The sequence below is a fragment of the Apteryx rowi genome, unplaced genomic scaffold (assembly GCF_003343035.1).
Source record: "Apteryx rowi isolate R43461 unplaced genomic scaffold, aptRow1 scaffold_85, whole genome shotgun sequence".
Taxonomy (NCBI): Eukaryota; Metazoa; Chordata; class Aves; order Apterygiformes; family Apterygidae; genus Apteryx; species Apteryx rowi.
Window position 1 is genome coordinate 1,692,137 of NW_020451149.1, and position 21,943 is coordinate 1,714,079.

Here is a 21,943-nt window from a genome sequence, read left to right on the forward strand (position 1 = left end):
GAAGTAAAAATTTTCTGAAGTTGCTGACCTGACTAAGACTACCATATTATGTGATTCTTGTGTGAGAAATAACCAGTTATAAATAGTGTACTCAGTTTGGAATTCTGCGTGCCCAGGGAGTTTTATTTCTTAGTAACACTTGATACTTCTTGTTCTGTTACTCATGTGGACCACTGTATCACTGAGGACAGTATGCTACATTCCAGCTCTCACAAACCTTTTGGCAACTGCTTTGCACAAATAGATTATTCCTTTTTGATGGTCATGTGATAGTATCATCCTTACCTATCCACTAACTCTTTTAACGTTATTAGGATTCAAGGTGCATTGTCTGACCTGCTTGAAAACCAGACAGTGTTAATATATAGACTTAAAAAACAAACGAACTGTCTTAAAGAGACATAAATACAATAACATTTACAGACCTTAAGTTCTTGTACTTCTAGTTTCCAGTCACTGATTTCTTTTATAAGCTGAGACTTCTCGACTTCCATTGCTCCAGCAGTTCGACTGTGCTGGCCCACCATCTGGGTCATGTTATCAATTTGCTTTTGAAAGATCCCAATAATTCTTTCTTTTTCTACCACCTGCAGTTTCAGTGTGTCACACTCTGACTGCACATTGCGTAAACGGTCTCCTTCATTCTTTAGGTGCTGAAGCTCCTGCATCCTACTGCCAACTTGTGAACGTAGCTTCTTGATTTCCTTATTGGTAATGTCAATGGCTCTCTCCTTCTCCTGCAGGCAGGCCGTCAGATTTGATACTGTTCTCTCAGCAGCCTCCAAATTCATCTGTTTGGCTGTAAGATCTTCCTTAACTTTACGGAGCGTCTCTTTGGTTGACTCCAGCTGGGCAGTCAGGGAAGAGACTCTTTCAATGCTTTCGTTTTTTTCCTTAATTGCAGCCACCTGAATAAAAGCAATGAAACTATCAACCAAGAAGAATGTTTATTCCTACCTTCAGAATTTCCTTCCCCCTTCTGGTTTTCTATATTTCATCGTACACATCTAACAGTCTCCCAGGAAAATTAAGTTGGCATGGTCAGGTCTATCATGACCAGATGATTCTTCTGTTTTTCCTTCCTCTTTCCCTGCTTGATAAAGTACTGCTTGCAATATATATTTTTTGAATCACAGAAAACAAAACATGATAGAGTGATGTGAAAAAAACAAAATGGCAGCGCTGTGCAGAATTCAGAGGAGTTGGGGCTAAAGATCTCTATTAAAACTGAGCTGATTGCATTGTAAGTTGGAAAAATTTTTTGTGTACTGGCTATTTTATCACTGATTTTATTACTGAGGCAGCAATGCACATAGAGTTTCACCATTTATGACACAAGTGTTGTGACTCAGGAATTGCTAGCAGTACAGACTAGAAGCAGTAGAAAAGAATGAACATCACAGTATGAGGATTTGAAGGGAAAAACAATGGCTTGGGAAACTATAGAAGGTACATGCAAAGTAGCACAAGGCCACTGGTTTGGTAGATAACAAGAGAATCAGTATAACTTGATCTTTTCTCATAATGCAAAGTAGCTAGTGAAACTGCCAGTGAGTTACTTAATTATAGCTCATTTCTGAGGGACTGAGGTCTTGAAGATACCTCAGGGATCGGATTGTGGCTCCACGTCTAGGAGTCTACTTTGTCAGAAGTAGTTCTTTCTGACAGAAGATTCCATTCAGCTTAGAATTCGGGTTAAAGGCATAAATATCATTTTGTTCTCATTAAGCACTGCATAAAGTAGGGCAATTATGAAGGCCTTTCATTTACTCATTATTCTTACAGAAGTGGTCACTACTGAAAATACTGCCTTGAACAGTTTGTTTCTTCTGGCAGCATCAAACTTTTTGCAGAGTTTTTTAAAATGTTATTTTGGAAGTTTACAAACAAAGCAAACACAGTATCAACAGAATATTCAATTTCTCATGAATCTTCTCACCGACAAAAATCAAATTTAAAAATAATGCTTCTACTGCAACAGCAGTGACCATAGATCAAGACTGGACAGGATAGATTAACAAACAGAAGATGTAAACTATGACTGTCCTACATTAATATATTTGGTTGGAAAACCTTGGCGCTTTAGCTGCAGAGGCCTCCCAATCATGATAACCCAAGTTGTTGCAGCTCTGTCTGAACTACAGCCCCCTATCGTTACATTTTCTATCCAGAACACCACAAAGCTGCAGTTGCTCACGAACCTGGCACTCCGTTTGTTCCTGACATTCGATCCTCATTGCCTTCACAGTGTTTTCCATGTGCTGCAATTCCATGTTCTTGGTATCCAGTTCTCTCCTTAGACGGTCAATAGTGATGCTGTTGCCTCTATCCCGATCCCAAAATCTCTTGTTCTGCTCTTTTTCTAGACTTAGTTCCATCTCTTTTTTATGTAGTTCAGCCTATGAGAAATTACAGTCATCTCCCTCCTTGAATCATATTTTGTTTTTTTGTTCTTTTCTTAACACTAGCAATATTCAATTACACAGTTGCATATCTAAATAGGAATTACTGCATGGATTTACATGTAACAGAAGACAGGAGTATTGACTAAACTAGTTTGACACCTCCTACGCATGCTTTCTTACGACAAAGCAATAGCTTTCAACTTTATCTGCTTTATATATTGCTACTATAATTACATTGAAGCATATAACATTGCCGCACGGAAGTCTTCGATGTCATTTATATCCATCCTCAAATCAGTATAAGCAGCGAAATAAAAAGAGATTATATTGTGTCAACATTAAATGAACAACAATAAAGCACTACAGTGTATGCCAAGGAAGGCTTCTCAGAAAAATATCCATCCTTTACCACTAATGAGAATTGTTCATTCCTTGTTTGATTTCATACAATAATTTGTTACATGTTCTCCAGACCTTAAATCTTTTCTATCTCAAAGATAATACTAATAGTACATAATTAAAATTATAAATTATAATTAGAAATGTAAATAAGATTAAAAACTCTGACATACACATTTCGGAGTTACTGATTTCAAAAATATGAATTAAAAATCTGGGCAAACATAATTATGAATAGACATTTCTGCTACGAATAACTTTTGCTATTATTTTGAAGTTGAGACTATCCATATATGGTTAAAGTGAAGCAGAGAATAAAGTCAAAAGCTCAGAGAATGGAAATACGAAGTGAAGGCACTGAAACAAAAGGGATCCTAAAATTAGAATTCCTAGCTTTCAACTATACAATGATTATTCTGACTCCAATCTTCCCTACAACTATGTGCAATCTATAGGAAAAGATTTACTTAACATATTCCTTATTAGAAGAACACCATACCGAATGAAATCATTTCAGCGTCTCTTTCAGAAGCACCGTGACACTAATTAAGCAGACAGACTTAATGAAACCACACAAACTAATCTCCCAAAATTCAGTCATTTAAGTATAATCTTATGTAAAGAAGAACAGTAAGGGTGATTATAATGCATGGAGACGCGGTGATGAAACCARCTGTGTATGGCAAAATTTCTGTACTGCACATTCAATTTGTGAATATTCTCAATCAATCACAAAGGAATGTTTAAAGCTGTTAATGCAAATCTTGGATATGTCTTACAAAATATGTGTAAAAGGACCAAGATTCCTTAACAAAGGGATAAACTATGGGGTTAAAATGAAGGTGGCTGAGGTCTTTAATATGATTTGCATATTTTCAAGGATTCTGAACCTCTGACAAAACTAATCCTAATTCTCATCTAATTCTCATTGTTTGATATTTCTAATGGAAAAGGCTTTGGGGGATTTTCTTCAAAGCTAATTCAAATTTATAATGAAAGGAAAGTCTCAAACCTAATTATAAGGAGGCTGCCACACCTCTAAAACAAGCAATGTACAAGCCAGAACATCAGCAGAAAGGAGAGGCTTTTAAAAAGCAAGATTTTTTCAATATTATCACTTGATCTTACCCACAGCTGATGAAGCTGGTCATCCAGATTTCCAGATTCTTGGCTGTATTGATCCCGTTCTGTCTGAGCTTCTGCCATCTCAGAACGAGCTAGGTGCAACTGCTTTTCAAGATCTTCTACCTAAAATAAAAGCACAAACAAAAAGCAATCCAGCACCTCAAAGTAATTATTTTAATGCATTCTACTTTAAAAAGTAGGTCTGCTTCTTTTTACTGCTACTCAAAAGAAGTCCAAATGTCTTTTGACTCAGCAGAGCTGCTCCCTAGGCATATTCAGAATTGTGTTGTCTTATTCCAGTGATTAAGCTCAGTTTCATTGCAGAGCTAACTCAGGTTCACGAGCATGAGTTCGATTCTACCCTGACTCAAACGTCATCAAAAATTCCTTACCTACACTGTAAATACTAAATTTTATGCGTCGTCAGCACAATGGTGAAAAAAGCTTTAGAAAAAAAATTCAAGCTCCTGAGTTGGTTTGCAGGATCAGCAGCTAGAAAACCCAATATAGTCTATGTATAAGCAAAGTGCAATTTATATGGAGTCCTTAAGAGAAAATATACTAAATCCCCTGCAGTGGTATTCTAATAATCACTTTAAGATCTGCAATCTCTGTTTTGGCCAACGCAAAACCTGGGCATTTTCTTTCTACTTCCTTAAGAATGTTTCTTTAGCATACGACAAAAGTAATAAATCTCTTTCTCTTGTCTTCCTCTGCAACTTCTGGCAGTGACATTGTAAGAGACGTGTATGAGATGGTAGGCCAGTTTACAACCCTTTCTAATAAAGAGAAAAATATTAATAGTGGCCTATCCAAACAGAACACTTTCTGTTAAATATTTACATTTATATTCACAAATAAGTACCAGAATTTCTGACTGCTGAAAGTATTTGTTATCAACAACTCACACTGGCTTTAGTTTTCACCTACTCCCTTGAAAATTATAGTTGGTAAGGTATTTTCCTACCAGAGAAGCTGTGGAGAAATGCTTGTTGTAAAAGAGAGAGAAATACAACTGTAAAAGCTTAATTTAGATTCTCACCCACTCCTCCCCGGGAATGATTCCACAGAGCAGCCTTAGATCAAATGTTCTTCACCTATCAACTTGTCTCTCACTAAAGTCTAGCTTAGTAATTCAGTATACTGTACTTCCTATTTGGAAGCAAATTTATATTGATGGACCAAATAGTATATTCTTTTGTAGACACATGAAACCAACATTTCTTGGAGTTAGTAGACTGTGAAATACAACCTATGATTGATTCTGTAACTTCCAATTTTATATCTGTTATGAGCTAAACATTTTGAAAAGGCATATGTCTAAGGAATATACACTACAGTTATATATATGATATGCTCTTATGCAGTGCACTGCATGATTTAAATCAAAAGACCTTAAGTAAACAGACCTACATGAAAAGCACAACATAAATTGTACTTCTCCCTGAGGATGAAGTATAGCAGAGATTAATTTACAAATTCACAACAGTTTGGTTGTGATGCTGTGAAAAGTCGCTTCTGGAACTGACTAGTGTGAATTTTGATATATGTGAATCAATGGAATTGGTGGAAAAGTGAAAATCTATGAAAGTGATAAAAGGCAACGGCTTTCCTGCTCTGCTTTGTAGTCCAAGTATGTGCACACCACAGCTCCACACCTGACCTGCCACAATCCTGCCATTCCATTCCCTGACCTTTTTGGATCAGAGATTATCAGCTCTGTCAAACCACATAGCATTCTGTGGCATGAACTTTCCAATAGTACATAGGAGAAGGCTGCCTAAATCCTCATGACTTGTAAACTAAACTGGATTTGGATTCATCAAGCATTTCTGCATGAGTCAGCTCCACTAATTTTAAAGGGAGTGGACAGCAACTATTTTTGCATCATCTTCTAAGGGAAATGTGAATTATACTTTACCAGTAATGAGAAAAGAATTAAAGATATTCAAATTGTTGATAAAACTAGAATCGAAAGGGACAAAATAAGTGAATGAGGAAATGTAAATTATACAGAAAGGGGACATAAATGCTGTGACTAGTGAGCTGGAGTTATCTGCTATTGTAAAAGGCTAAATCGTCCTGGGCAAATGCCCTTATTCTAATAGTTGTTGAAGAGCCTAGCGGACATCTAGTAGGCATCTGCACAGTAGTCCTCTGCTGTCATTGTACTCTTACGGTTCACTTATAGACCCTCAGCAAAGCCAGAGGTAACAGGGGGGCCCTAAGTCCTCAGGTAGTCAGAACTGGTAGTAGTCTTTACCTGAGTAAACCCTCAAGCTTCTGGGTGAGTCCACAAGATGGATGTTTTGGTTTTAGGGAAGTATCCTCAAATCAATCTTGCAATTCTCTTGCTCTTTTCACCGGGAAAAGGCAGACTTTAGCCTTTGCATTTTCTCAAAAGAAAGATTCCAAGAAAGGGAGAAATCCTGTCGTGGGATTGTATGAAGCTCTCTCCATTTGTCTGCAGTAATTCCATGCTGCATTACCCAGAAAAAGAGTTGGTCTCCAGGGAGGAGTGTGGTTAAAAAAAAGATAATTTATTGAGAATGTTTTCTAATAGGATAAAAAAAAAAATGTTTGAATACACAGATGCTCACCAGCCCATCTGTTTTGCCTGTTATCATATCCTTCTAATAAGAATTCTATGGATTTCAGTGAATGTTAGACTCTTAACTCACAGTGGAGCATCTCTGGGCATCTGAATGCTTGTCAAGAGCTGCCCTAATGCCTATGCTCTCACATCTTTGCACTTACCCAGACAAAGTTACCAGCAAATTTTTCTTGGTGCTACAGCTCAGATAAGAAGCTATTTTTATTGTCTGACCGTTTTTTGTTGATATATTCTTTAGTGGTAGAGTGGAACAATGTCCACTACGTGACATTTGTAATGTAGAATCCTTTTTTATATATTCCCAAAAGGCGTCATTTATGGTATGCTTTCAATGCATTCTGTAAAACTATTCCATGCTAGAGAAACCTTGTTTGTTCTTAAAAATAATACAAATTTATGGAGTTAGGGATAACGTGACTTATCTTTTCATCCACCCAGTTCTTCTGAAGCAATGCCTTGTCAAAACGCTTTCCTTATCTATCCAGAACTCTTCACATATGCACATATCCAGTTTAGCTAGTGCTAAACACAAGAATCCATACACACCTTGTGTTCATACATCCTCTTAGCTTCACGTAATTCAGAACGCAGCTGAGAAACGGTAGATTCCAGTTGACTAACTTGATGTGCATGCATTGAATTTCGGCTTCTTGTTTGTTCTCTAAGATTTTAAATGAAGAAATTAAAAATCTGTAAGAACCATGAAAGCTTGAAATATTTGTGACTGTTTTTAGACTAATCAATATGATCACTGAAACGCACTTTTTAAAAACGTGATCATCATTCACAGTGGGATCACATAAAAATTATACCTTCTTATGGAACAGATTTGCTCAGAGTTCTCTCACATAAAACCACATAAAATGAAGTCTTACTGCTTTTTATTCCTGATGATGACTCATTTATCGTCAAGTAAGGTCCAAGAAAGCTGTTTTCAAATGCACCTCGACTACTGTACAAGTAGAATTGAGTAGCATTTTGCTATCAGCTATTCAGTCTCAACTACTCAAGTCAGAGATAATGCATACTGATATCCAAATCCCATCTTAAATCTGCAACAGTACAAATTTAACTGGCAAATTGAGCACTGACTTCCAAGTAATCAAGTGGCTGGTGAAAATTATAGTGCTGTTTTATTCTCACTCAGTTACTGGCAATGTCAACAGTACCAAAATATGCATTTTTCCCCACATGAAAATCACCCTTTAGAATTACCATTCATTACTATTTGTACTTGTATGCAAACAGCACAACTGTTTACCCATTCTTGTTTGTTATTCAGCTGATAACATTGCTGGAAATAAATTTTGTATCTGAATCCACCAAACACCAAGAAAGCAAAGACCATGGTGCAATACGGGCATCCAATACTGCCCACAGCCACAGTTCTTAGTTTATAACTCATTGTTGCAGTTCTTCCGCCTGAGGAATTCAAAAGTAACCTTGCAAGTCAGCTAAAAGGATGTATGTAATTTTCATCACAGCCGCTAAGAACTTATTTCCATGCTGAAAATTTTGACGAAAACAAAAATTGGAATTCCTCCTTTAATTTTTTCCACAGAAAAAGATTGACTTTTTATGAAAAATCACAGCTCAAAATATTTTGGTTTGGAAATGCTCCAGTGGAAGGACATTAATTACCTGAAGAGCCCAGTCTCCCCAAATGCTGGGTCAGACCCAGTCTCTACTGAAACTCCCTCATGGTCAGTGTATTGGATAGGAATTCCTGCCTGAGAGAGAGATTATCCGCCTCTTGTGTCCATTCCACGGTGGAAAAAGGGATTATGAGGAAACCTACTCATTTTAAGATCAATGAATCAGAACAATTTGATTTTTGGACAAAATACTTGCTTTTTCCCTGCGTGTTTTGATTTAAAACTCAGATTCTCTACAGAAATAAAACATTCCCCCACACACACACCCCGAAGTGCTTAAACAGCAAGACAGTTGCTTTTAAATAATTTCATATTTTAACCATATTCTTAACCTCACTTTGCAGGTTCAGAAACTACAGCAAACTGAACGATCCAGTGTTGTGCCGCAGCAATGCATTGTTTCAGAAGGAGCGCTTCAGGCTTTGCGTTTACATGGTGCCTTAAGTGCTGGTTCCTGAATGAAGGGTGGCCGCATGCTCTGCAGAAACTGTTCATAATTCAGATTCCAGAGACTCATCATTCAAAAAGCTGGTGACAAAACAGAGCCAAGGGCTCAAGACACAGTCTGAACTTCAATTGCCTTTACTGGACTTACTCTGCTTCTTAACTATAGCAGTTCAAGAAGAGAACTAGTCCCCGAGTCTCCTGATTCTCAGAGTTTGCTTAAAGCACAATTATTTTTCATCTCATTAAYTTAGCATAGTTTGGGTTTTTTTTGTTTCCGTTTCTGTTTTTCCAGTCCAAAGCTCATGCAAGAATTGCTTAACTCTATAACAAAAACACTAAGAAACCAAGAGAATACGGCAGAGTATACTAGCAGTGTAAACTTTCTCTTGAATTAAGATTACTCTTAACATTTTCTATACTTTCTTAACATTTTCTATCAAGAAACATACTGAACGATCTCCATCTGGCTTTGGATACTATTTGCATGGCTGCGGGCACTGTTAGCTTTTTCAGTTAGTGCTGCCACCTCCTGTTCATGTTCACTTACTAGCTGCTCAACCCTGTTTTAAAAAGAAAATACTGGTTATAATTTTAGTCACGTCAAGTAATAACTTCTCCACTGAACAGATAATGATATATTTCAGTAGTCAGAAAAGTAATGATTTTGATGTTTTATTGTGAATGAAATACAAGGTATCAAGTTATTCACCCCTTTCTTCATAACTCAGGTGGATAGTTGGGGAAATTAGGACTTCTTGAAGAAGGAAGGACAAAGTTCTGAATTAAATCAGCAAGAAAAAACGCTGATGGAACCACCCAACTGGTTCATTCTTTTTATTTAATAATGGTGATACCCTCCAAACAAATTCCAATGATCTACCTGAGCATAAGTGCCTTGCCATACTAACAGAAGCAAGGTACACCAATACTCGTGACCAAGAAGCATGTCAGGAAGTCATGAGATCACATCTAGTGAGCTTGGCCTCCCCAGTGCAGATGGCCAAATATTCTTTTTGAGTGAGAGGCATGGGGCCTCTGACTCTGATGAAAATGTCCAGTCAAGCTAGGAGCTATGACTGAAGAATACTGTAATGCCTTGAACGACTCTGCCACCAGACAAGATTAACTTAATACTCTTACGTCAGTGAAAAACAAACACGTGCTATGTGCATATTAAAACTCAGAAAAAAAATCCAGTACAACACATTGGGACTCTTTCCATCCACATTCTTCTGAAATATTTTTTTTTCCAGGAAGTAACTATGACTGGAAATTGTCAGCCTGGAAGGAAAAAGTACCAGGAAGTCATGAGCAAATAAACAGCTAGAATCAGAACAATTATTAAGGCCTCCAAAACAGTGATTGCACAGCCTCACCACTGCACTCTAGTGTTATCATCATCAAAAAAGAATCATCTGTGGAAAATGTGAAAAACTGTCTCTAAGCTTTATGAATAAATAAATGGAGAACAGGTACCTATTTTGATGTTGCTGAAGCAGAAGTTCTGTTTTGGTCTGTGAGTCTTTTTTCAGTGATTCTAGTTCTTCTTCCACCTATTGTAAACAGACAACAACGCTAACCCCTGAAGAAAACACAGTCTAAACAGGAGCTTGCAAAATAATAACCTACCTTTTGCTTCTGCCTTGAACAGTGAAAATGGGCACAATACACGTTAAATTCCAGCCACAAACCCAGATCCAGCTAGGGACAGTGCAGAAGTCTAGCAACCCAGCATCTGCCTTCTTAACTGTGAAAGCGTATTTTTTCCTCTTTATGCCTGGCGTGGATTCGACCTTATCCAGGACTTGCACAATGCTTTTTGGGAAACATGTGATCTCCTGCACATATGCTATACAGCTACAGCATGTACACACTGAGGATATCTGGGATTTTTGGATGAAAAGCAGCCCTTGATTAAAACACTGGACCTTTCGGACAAACAATATTTATTACATGTTGAGAAATCCAAGACTAAGTTATCCTCCGGACAATATTTCTGGACAAAAAAGGAAGAGTTTTCTAGGGAAAACCAGGATGGGACCAGATGGTATACCTTAGCTCAGTCATCTGTTTGTCATGTGGAGATAGGGTGAAGACATAATGCAGGCTCTCACTGCCTCCCTTCCTCAGGATAGGGTGGTCTGCAGTACTAGCTGTTTGCACCTACAGCACCAGACTCCTCTTGCACCTAGCTCTCCAAAGGGATGTGTAAAAGAAGTGGGACTCACTGTGCCCTCTAAGACTGACTTAATTAAGGAAAAAAGAGGGTTCTTAATCAGCTTGAATTAAAACCCTAGTGAAATCCAAGCACGTAGTAGTTTTTGTGTAAGGATTAGCATTTAGCACCATCCGATGATTTATAATTACTAATACTGATTATCTGTAGTACTGTAACTTGTTAGGAGATCTCTTTGTGAGCAGGAACTTAGTGGATTTCATGTGGTACAAACAGAAATGAAAAAACTCATGTTCCTCAAAAAGCATCACACTGACAATTAAAATATTCTTTGTATTCAGGAGGGCTTTCAAKCAAGCCAATTAACTTGAGCTGACAATGGCCAATTTTGCCTAAGTGTTAGCAAAACCTTTCCTGTACCAGTCGGATGGTCTGGTATGTTTGGCTTTGGATAAACAAAATGTCACAACATGAACTGAAGGCAAATTCAACAACTGATCTCTGTAGGGTTCTTTTTAAAACATGCTAAGCTTGCTAAACTTCAGCAAAGGTAAGAAGGAGTTTAGAGCACACATGAGAGGCTTCATGAAGAACAGATCGTTATTTATCAACATTATTGTTAGTTGCCTGAAAAGACAGCTGATATCCAAGGCTTTCTTATGTTATTTCTGTTTAGAGAAGAAACTGGTGATACCAGTTCAGGATGTTTTTGGTAACCATTACAAATGTCCCATTTTTGTGAAGGAAGTGGGAACAGAGTGTAAATAACTTCTCCTGCTCATAATTTCTAAGACTACTAGTGTGCTCCAAGTGGCTCTGTCTTTCTTTCTTATACGTTTCTCATTGTCTGCTATTTTTTTTGGGGGGGGGGCCTTTTATTCCACCTGTGAGACACACCATAGCTACTAATCAAGCCTCTGCTCCTGGGCACTGGTGTCTCGACCACTGCCTCTTCCTGTTTCATGCTTCCCTAAACCAGCAGGCTTTCATTCAGCCTAGGGAGGACTGCCCATACACCCAGGAACTTCACTTAGGTCTGAGTCAGTCGTTCTACCAGTTGTACTCCTCCCACCGACAGTTCTTTTTTAGGATTCAAAGGAAGAACTTGTGCTCACCTAATGCTCTCTGAAGCTTCTTTCTTGACTCTTTAAAAGCAACACCTGAATACTCCTGATTTGGGCCTCATAATGCACAGGGGACTTGAGGAGTGCTGTCATTAGCCTCCTGGCCCTTGCAGGGACACTTGCCCATCATTTTAGGTTACTGTCACGGAGGTGCAACAGCTACTCAGTTGCCACTGTCCACCCAATGTAAAAGATAAAAAAAGAAAACCATGGAACAATTAAATTCCACGTGCTTTTGAAAACTTTATATAAAAACAAATTTGTCTTTTATCTTTATATAAAGACAAAATTGTGCTAAACTAACTTCCAGCAGACTCCTCAAAATCAGGGGTGTGGGGGATACTCACAGAGCACACTCAGGCAGCCTTTATAGGTCAACTGCATGCTAACCGTTTTTAGAAGGAAGAAACTTCAGCTAACCCCCATTTTGTGGATAGCTATGAATCATTTGCTTATGCCAGTGTAGATGTGAGCTCACGGAAAGTTTAAAAAACATATTTCTATATAACAAAACCTAGTGCAGTGGAAGGAAAAGCAGCACTTGCTCCACATACCAGGACAACCTTTTCTTTGAGGCACAACACCTCTGAGTCTAAATCTCGTAGGACTTCGGTAAAGGCTGTGCTCAGGTTGTGGATGTGGAGGCTGGTAATGTTCTCATGCTCATACAGTTTCTTGCCTGTGCTGTCTTCGTAGTCCATTAGTATGCCACGCAGTTCCATGAGTACTTCCTCATGGCCTTGGACCATCTTTTTCAGATGCTCAGTTTGGCTGTCAGCCTCCCTCAGCATCTCCTCCTGCAGGTGATTGGCTGTTTCCAGTTCTTGAATGGTACTTTTAAGCTGTATTTTTATGCTCTCTTGGCTCTGGGACTCCCTTTGCCTGAATTTGGAAATTGAAGAAATACTTTAAAAGATAGGATTCACAACAGGATTTTTATCCTGAGTAACAGGTATAACATTATTGTTAATATTTTAATATTAACTTAATAAACTTTAATATAATAGTATTTTGACAATTTAATAAGCTGTTTTCTAAACCAAGGTGCCATAGTCTCATTTTCTTCATTTCTGAGGGCAAGTCCCACACTTAGGAGATCTGGTCTGCCTCCCACAGCCCAAATAAACTCCATATAGCATACAGCTGGCTTGACATTTGTACCTGATATCCTCAATTGTATCTCTTTCCAGCTGCACTTCCAGTAGTTTGGTCTGCAAATCAGAAATGGTCCGTTTTAAACTGATGTTTTGTTGCTCATGTAGCTCAGTCGTCTGGAAAGAAAAAAAGTCAAACCAACTAAATTACTGAATATGTAACTTAAAAAAATGTGGCTAAGAACACCACAGGAATTAAGAGTAAGAGGGCTTTTAAAAATATTTCTTGGTTAACTAGCTAGTCAAGCCGTGCTGGGGTGAATTGAGTAAGTTTGGGACATCATTTACAGGGGTTGTGCCAACATTATTATCTATTAACTATTTCTGTCTGCCAAATGGCACTTGGGAATCACAACGGCCAAGTACAATTTAGAGCAGCCAAAAGGCTGCTCAAAACAGTGCTAGTGAAACTGTTCCTAGACCTAGCAATTACAAAGGTGACAAAAGCTCAGCTGTACTTAGGCAGCTGCCCCAAATTTGCAACTTACTTCATTCAGCCTCTTCTGCAGATCTCTGACTTTCTGTGAGTATTCTTCCAGGGTATTCTCAATGTGTTCCTTGCCAAGATAACCTGTGGTTTTTTTCACAGAATCAATGTCCATTTCATATTTGGAATAGAAGACAGTTTTGGGGGGACTGCTACCAGTATTAGAAGAGGCTGAGGCTTCCATCACTTTGCCGAGAATGGAAGAAGCTAAAACATTCTGGTTGCTGAGAAATGGGCTAACAGCACCTGAAAGGTAGAAAATTTTAAATGTTGAAAACAGAGCCATTACACAAGAATAAACAGTCATCTCTTCCGAAACTGGGTATTAGTGCCACTGGGCACTGCTGTCTCTCAGTGTCCATCTGTAGGTAGGCAAGCCTAGGAATCATCCTTTCTAAGGACAAGCAGCCCAGCCAATTCCTGGTGTGCACACTCTGCCTTCCGATACACCAGTGCACACTGGGTGGGGAAGGCCACAGTGATCAGACGAGCACGCTTCAAACCCGCTCGGCTTCTGCCTCGGGCTTGTGTCAACAAGAGCTGTACAAGATGCAGGACCTTGGTGAGGCAGGCCTGGTAGTCTCAGCCCAAGGTAGGACAAGCAGCTGGTGATGCAGCAGATTTCTTACCCCTCTCTCTGATCAAAGTGGCATGGCTAAGGCATTCCTGCATTCCCATGACACCTGGCTGCCTGATAATATTGTTGGTCTGACAGCCTGTCTGATTTTTTTCTTGGGATCCAGTGTACAGTAATGTTGAGTCAAGAATGCACGCTTTCGTACACAGATCCCTCTGCAGTCACCATCACTGCCTCTGCTTTGTTAAATCATTGGAAAAACATATTTTTCCATTGTTCAAAATTCAAAATGTTGTTTTCATAACACCAGAAAGCAATTAGCTACAGATGATTCAACTTGAAATATGAAATACTAACTTTTGAGCAACCTTAAAAATGACATAATAGCGTGTGATGTTAATAGTGATTTAGTCCTAAATCTCTCTCTGAAATCTGTTTAGTACTTGCCAATGTCAGGCACGTTGCCTCTTGGTAAAGTCTCCTCATGACTAAGAGAATGTGTGAGTGATTCCACTGAGAATGTGGTGGCTTCTTCCTAGAGTTTCCGATCATCTTTTGTTTGTCTTTCTGGTGCCTCCCTGCAAAATGGTACATAAAAGCATTTGCTGAAACAGTCTGTCTAAATACAAAAGCGTATACAACTGCATTGTGTCACAAGTAGTACCTGAAATAAGTAACTGAAAAGAGAAATGAAGCCAAAGAATTTATTTGGTGATACTGTTATATTTTCCTGATTTACACTTACATTTGGCAACACAGTGACAGATCAACTGCTGCAGCTCCACTGTAGTCAACTGAACTATCCTGTTCTGCCACTAGCACGCATAACATAGAAAAGTCCAAACAATAGCACTTCATCAAACAAATCAAACAAATAAATGGTTATATCTTATGAAAATACATTTCCTTTTACTTCCATATTTTTATACCAGCTAGCCAGTAAAATGTCACCTTACTCACACAAAACTGTAACTGTATTATTTCTCTCTGCAGGCATCAGAAACTGTTTGGATCCCTATCACTTTTGCAATCAAAATCACAGATCTCTGAGAAATGCTCATTTTCAGGCATAAGTAAGAAACACTTCAGAAAACTTGTATCATTAGAGAAACTGTTTGGTTATGTAAACCTTCAGTGCATAAAAAAGGAAATCAGTGCAGATTAAAAAAGATTTTTATTTTCTTGGAATTGATCAGGCACCAGGTCATTCCCTACACACAGTTCCAGCATTCTGCAAAATGAAGCTGAGAAGCAAATCGGGGAATAGAAAAGGAGAGAATTTCTTTTTTAATTATTTTGTAAAACAGATACAACAGTCCATTTTTTATTGTAACTGAAGTCCTCTTGATTAATGGTTAGTTTCTTGTTAGCACTTTGCTGGCTAGGGGAATGAAGGAACCCCCCCTTCTCTTGGGACTTTAAACAAGGCAGTTGCTGTTGGGAGGGACTATTTCCCCCAAGAATCTGCAATAAGGGAGTTGGGAGAAGAAGGAAGCAAAGTTAGACCCTTTGCTCATTCCACTGCCTAAAAGAGCAGGATTTAGGCACCACAAAAACAGGCTTGCACCAGCCCTTATCTCATAACCTCATAAAATGATGAAGATAGTCATCACAAAGTAGTCACTGCTATGCAAGTACTGTGATTCACCTTCCCATTTTAGGGCTTGCCACATGATGTGCTTAAATGATGCTCCCAGTTTAGACTGAAATGCAAGACTCCCAAATGTCAGAGGAAYACATAAATCTGAAGACAGACCCACTGTTATAAACTGTACGTTTTTTACCAGGGATAAGAACACACGCACAGGAGTGGCTCAGAAGAGATGTTGCAAGGCTTATCTGCAAACTGTGTAAAAGAAAGGAAGGGGTGGTCACAGGCACTAGAAGCACTGCTGGCTGACTYGAGCAGGAATACATAGGCATTAGCAAAACCATCAAGCAGAATGTGCGCTGATATAAATCCCGGGTTATACTATGTTGTCCTTGCACACAAAATAGTACTAGCTYTAAAAGAAGTTGGAGGGATACCTCATAGGACTGTAAAAGTAAAAGGAACAACAAATGATGGTGTGGTGTTAGCTGCTCAGCGATCCCTTCAGGCTGTGCGATGTCTTGATACAATGCTACTGTTTCTCAAGACATTTAATGTTGGATTACACAAGGTTGGAGGTTGTACTTCATTTTGAGCACTTTGAATGAGAATTGCAGAAAAGAAAGACAGGTGTAAATACTGTTAATTTATCAGTGATCGTAAGTCTTTTGGCTGGACATTCTCTATTCTCTACATTGGCTTATTTCCCGCTGAAACTGGGGAAAACTTCCTCAAGTGAGGATGAAAGAAAATAATAAATTAAAGTCTAAGCAATCAATATGGAAACACTTACAAGCCTAGAAAGTAGACTTTGTCCCAGGAGGTGTAAAGTAAGGGACAAATAATCAAAAAACAAGCAAAAAGAATTCTTCTGAATTAAAAAGAAAGAAATCCCACCTAAGTGAGAGTAATAGCCTTAGACAAGCTTTGGCAGGTCACCTACAAGCTGCAAAGAGAAGGAAACTACAAGGAACCATGAAGAAAAAATGGCTGAAAGACAAAGAGGAATATAAAAGTACAGAAAAAAAATTCAAGTGTGAAGTCTACAGAAGCCAGAGGAATATGAGATCAGCAAGGAGAGCAGCTCTGYGTCACTTAATGTAATTACTACTGTGTGTGCTTAGCAGGATTGTGACAAATGACCCAATTATAAAATGCACAGGTTTTTCACAGGCAACAAGTCACTGTGTGTGTGCGCCATGCTTGTTAGGCTGCATCTCTGCATTCTTATTAACCCATCCTGAGAAATCTGGATTTTCATTCCACACCACTAACGCAAGGGAAAGAGAAAAGCTTGAGGACTCAGATGCAAAGAGCTGCAGAGCATAGGGAAAAGCACCCTGAGGAATCTGTTTCCCTGAAAACTGAGAAGAAGGAGCATCAACTGCAGGGAAGGGTAGGGTTTCTATCAATACAGCCCAGTTATTGTGCAGTATATCCCAAAAGCATAAACAGTTTCAAAGAATGGTTAGAGAAATCCCCAAGGCTTGCTAGTTGGGATGGACATTCTGATTCAGGAAGCATTTAAATTTTAAGTTTCTGAGTACTTAGATACCGAGGTATATTGAGGAAAGTATCATTTTTACCTGACCGTTTTTGTAAGCATCTGCCACTGGACACTGTTGGAATMAGGACAGTGGCTAGATGAAACTTTGATTTGATCCATCATAGTGAATCAGTAAATTAAGGCTTAGAAAGGAAAATCTTTAACATCCCCATTCTTCTTATTTGGTTATTAATTCTGAAACTCATCAAAGATCCATTTTGGAAGAAACTTTCAAATATTAGGTACACAACTATATACAGAAATTATTAAATCCAAGCATCATTTTAGTGGAAAAAAAAAAGACAAAAAAMMCACTAAATCTCACAAATATCTCTTTCCCAATGTTGAATGATAACTGAGCATAATAGTAAATAGAATGGGGCCCCGAAAAATCATTAGCATAAGGTTACACTATACCCTGATCTTTGTACAAAAATCCTGTTGCCATCCRTGAGAACTCATTCCACTGTGTATAGAAATAGAACTAACTATAATCCTGGCACACAAATTACAAYAATCAGTGTAATTCATCCCTCACTGTAGAGTGTCTTGGGCACCTGTGTCCATAAACTTTGTGATGTTTACATCTTTCCTGTTAAATTATTACTAACAGACTACACCTTCGCAGTCTGTTTGCTTCCATTTTCAGTGTGCATGATGTTTACTGTAACGACAGATAGCAGATACAGTATTTCTCAAAAGTATCCTACCTTAATTCCTGGATATTCTCGCTCATTGTAACAGCATCTGTGAAGAACAGTAACTGTCATTATTTTGTAGCATTCAACTTTATGTCATAAAAAGTGYATTTGGATCCCCTAATTTTAATACTGCAAGAGGAACTCAAGGATATTGTTGTAGTTAYTCTCCTTTATAAAAAGTTTTATGTGTTATTTTTTCTGGATTTTGATGAACAAATACAGCTGTACGCTTTTATAAATACTTGTTAGCATCTCCTGTAAGTTTTTTCAACAGCAGCATATACTGACACTTTCCTATGTTCTCAGACACATAATTCTTCTAAAAGAAACATTGAATACTGGATTTCTATAGAAGTTTGCCTTGATGTTACCTACAAATCTTGCCTATCCAACTTGCTCCATTAAAGCCACATGGACTTCCTGCCCACACAGGTGCTTTGGGAGGGATGCCCGAGGGAAGGAGAAAGTGAGGTCTCAGKTGAGCCTAAGAAGGGCGAGTCTAAAGTCGTACGCATTGACTTTTGGAGCTGGACTGCGATAAAAGCCCCTGGGGACACTAAGAGGCCCGGAGACTTCAACCACGCCACGAACCGAAAGCCTGATCTCCCGAGGCCCGGACAGAGCGTGCCACGCCGGTGCCTCTGCCTGCTGCGGAGGGCGGTGCGGGGAAATGGCGGTGCGGGGGCCGCGGGGCCAGCCCGGGCACCCTGAAATGGCCGCCGCCCGCCCGCCCCGTTGGCGCGGAGCACCTCGCGGAGCCCGCGGGCACAGCCCAACGCACCTGCGGGAAAGCCTCCCGCCGGCGCCCCACGGGCTTTCGGGACGGCAGCGCGCTGCTTCCCGCCTCACCGAGGCGGGCGCTGGCTAGCGGCTCCCCGCAGCGGCGGCTCACCGTGAGGAAACCGCCTCACCCCCCGCAGGGGAAGCGGTCGCCGCCCGTTTCACCTCAGAGCGGCGGCGAGGGGGCAGCTCCGCGGGCGGGACCGGGGCTCCTCTCTGCGGGCGGGCGGGGGAGCGGGATGGCGCCGCCCTGGCCGCTTGGGGCTGCGCGGGAGCCGCCGCGGGGCGCCGAGCGCCGTGCCGAAATGGACGCTCGCGGGTGCCCCAACGCCCTCGACCGCCGCCTCCCGCCGCGGGGCCTCAGGCCGCCGTCTCGGCTGCTAAGTTGTAAACGTCGGTGATTTGACGAGCTCCTCGCTCGAGCCTGGAGGTAAAAATCTCCCGGCCACCGGCTCCGGGCGGGGGGAGGCTCTCGCCGGGAGCCCTCTCACAGGCCGTTGCCTGCGTGTGGGGGCTGCACGGCGTGACAGGAAAAACGGGTGGGAAGCGAGTGGCGGGGGTGGGAATGGGAATACAGCGTGGCCAGTGGTGGCTGTGCCGTTTTTGGATCTTGATTTCAGATGTGAACATGCAGCTCTCAACAGTCTGCACCTCTACCAAATTATTCAAAAATAACTGCCAGCAGCATATACCAGAGAGACCACCTTATAGCTTTCAAGGAATACAGGATCCAAAAGAAAAGCACCACACAGCTCTGAAAACTTCGGTCAGAGAAAAGTCAGGAAATACATACACATATATGTATGTATATTTAAATATCACAGCTAAGCAGCAAAACACATAACCTTTCCTCCAAAGGAGGTAATGTCACTTTTAAGAGAGAAGAAAGCTGTACAGTTACTACTAAAAGACTGAGGCTACAAGGCAAAGGAAGAAAAGTGGTTTTACAGGGATTGCTTCAGATTGARGAGAAAAGGGTGAGAATTAACCAGTTGGAAATAGCCCTGGTCTTTGCCCTCTTTGCTGTGCTGCGCATCAAAATTGCGATCAGTGTGCCAGCAGTAAAACACGCACGTGGGGCAGAAAAATAGCTTGAGGAAAGAAGTATTTTCTGCTGCACCACCTGGAAAAAGAGGCTGCACAGAAAAGATGGTTCCTTATTCTGTCAAAAACAAAAAGGGTTGAAGGAAAGTTGATGGGTAAATCGGTGACAGAGAAGGCAGGTGGCATTACGCTACACAGTGTCCTGCCCCTGGGCCAAGCTAGGTTTTAATGCTCAGTCTGAGGTGTTAACAAAGGATAAAAACTCATCCAAGATGTGGACTGCACCTACCTCTGGCAGACACTGGAGAGGTTTGTTTTTCTTATGTTTTGGCAGCTCTCGAAGGGCTTGTTAAGCCAATATACCACGGTGATGCGTGTCTCCTCCTGAGGTGAGGATCACCCTCCCAGGGATGGTGTGTCCTGAGGTTTTGCTCCCTGCAGCGGGGCTGGGAAAGGGGGTATCCGATCATCTCATATTCACTCCTGCTTTTTTTTTCTGCCTTTTTCCTGGCTGCGGGGTGTGCATCCGGCTCCCAAACCCCAACTCCTGAACTGCAGGAGCCGTTGGGAGCCACCTGCCCCTCACCCCTGTGCCTGACTCTGTAGCCTTGGGAACAGACCCCTCCTCTAAAGCAGATCATGTGCATGAGTGAGAGCCAATAAAAACCACGTCCAGCATTTGATTTCTCTGCAGAGTTTCATTCAAAATGCTCCAGCTTTGGCAGGTAACTTGATAGCACAAGGTGCTTCCTACAGAGCATTTCCTCTCCTGGCAACAGGTGCCTTTTTTTTGCCTAGCCAGGGGTTTGGCCTTTCCTGAGCACCTCAGTCTCTTTTTTTCCTGCTGCTTCCTCCCCCAAACACCAGTCATATCCTTGAGAGAGAAAAACCCTTTTAGGTATGTTATTCCCCAATAACTTTTCTCCTATTTTGGGAATAACTCTGACAAGAAAATCTAAGAATTTCCACGTGCTTGCCAGCCAGGTGCAAATATAAATGCCTGTCTTTAAGAGAATCCATTTCTTCCACCATGTGCAGGGGGATATAGCTTTACGGGAAGGCAATGGAGTTAACAGCCGAGGCTCTGATTCTAAAATATCTGGGCCATACCCACCAGCTGTTTCAGTTTTGGATAAAGGCATTAATAACTACTTTTAATGGTTAAATAATTGTGGGTTTGTTTTGTTCTGTTTTTTGCACCCCCCCCGAAAATTAATAAAATAATGTTATAGAATACAAGAGTTTATATTATAATACTAATATAATAAGAGCACCTGGTTCTTTCCCTGGGTTTTAAGCTAACATTTTTACCTCATGTTTTTGGTAGGCGAGAAGTGCGTGTACAATGAAAGCCCGCAGTTCAGCCAACGTGGGGTTACTTGTACTGTGGTAACCAAACTCGGTGTTTGCCCTGAAGAGTGTGGCTGAGGTAACAGTGTCTGTCATGGTGCCTCAGGTGACTTTATCTGTATTCCAAGTTGCAAGAAACAGCTGCAAGAAGTAGCTCAACACAGAAACCTCTGCTGTCAACAAATTGATATGTCTAGAAGCTGTCAAATCAAATACATAGCTTGTTAAGGTATAGTTAAATACTATACTACTGTTCAATTCCATGAGGTGATGGATTCTCCCAAGTCTTTTGTGCTTCCCTTCTTTTAAGAAGCATATAACTGAACCTGAGCAAGAAAAACCCCTTTGGCTTTTGCATGATAATAATGGATAAATCTGTTCAGACTTTTATTAATTTAGCATTAGAATGAAGACTTCCTCTCCGATGTGCCTGCTTCTGTCAGTCTTGATCAATTCTTGCGTTCAGAGCATAAAATGAGCCCATTTCTCTGGAAGGGCTTAAGGCAATATGTAGAAACTCAGGAATTCCTATTACTGAAATGTACTCAATGTTACTACAATTTTAATACTGTCTGTGCTGTAAGCTTTTGGGGTTGTATTATGAATCTTTTGATTTCTAGTTCCTGACTGAAACAGTTGTTTTAGCAAATTATGCTCTTTGCATTACATTGGAGAGGTGAAAATTCAGATGCAAAGAGAAATTCTGCAGTTCTAGATTCAGATACCCAGAACTCAGCTCCTTCAGTTGTGACTGCACTTGTTCTATCT

At 40.3% G+C, this 21,943-nt stretch overlaps 1 protein-coding gene across 1 annotated transcript in view; it reads right to left on the reverse strand.

Moving 5' to 3' along the window:
* The window catches only part of CCDC158 (coiled-coil domain containing 158), a 39,448-nt gene extending 18,177 nt beyond the window's left edge, over positions 1–21,271 (reverse strand). The window contains 12 exon segments of the mRNA XM_026090112.1: positions 426–908; positions 2,202–2,399; positions 3,933–4,052; positions 7,090–7,204; positions 9,100–9,152; positions 9,154–9,205; positions 10,122–10,198; positions 12,500–12,827; positions 13,107–13,216; positions 13,588–13,832; positions 14,909–14,978; positions 21,137–21,271. Coding sequence (XP_025945897.1) covers positions 426–908; positions 2,202–2,399; positions 3,933–4,052; positions 7,090–7,204; positions 9,100–9,152; positions 9,154–9,205; positions 10,122–10,198; positions 12,500–12,827; positions 13,107–13,216; positions 13,588–13,832; positions 14,909–14,978; positions 21,137–21,271 — 1,986 coding nt within the window.
* Positions 21,272–21,943: the final 672 nt, after the last annotated feature.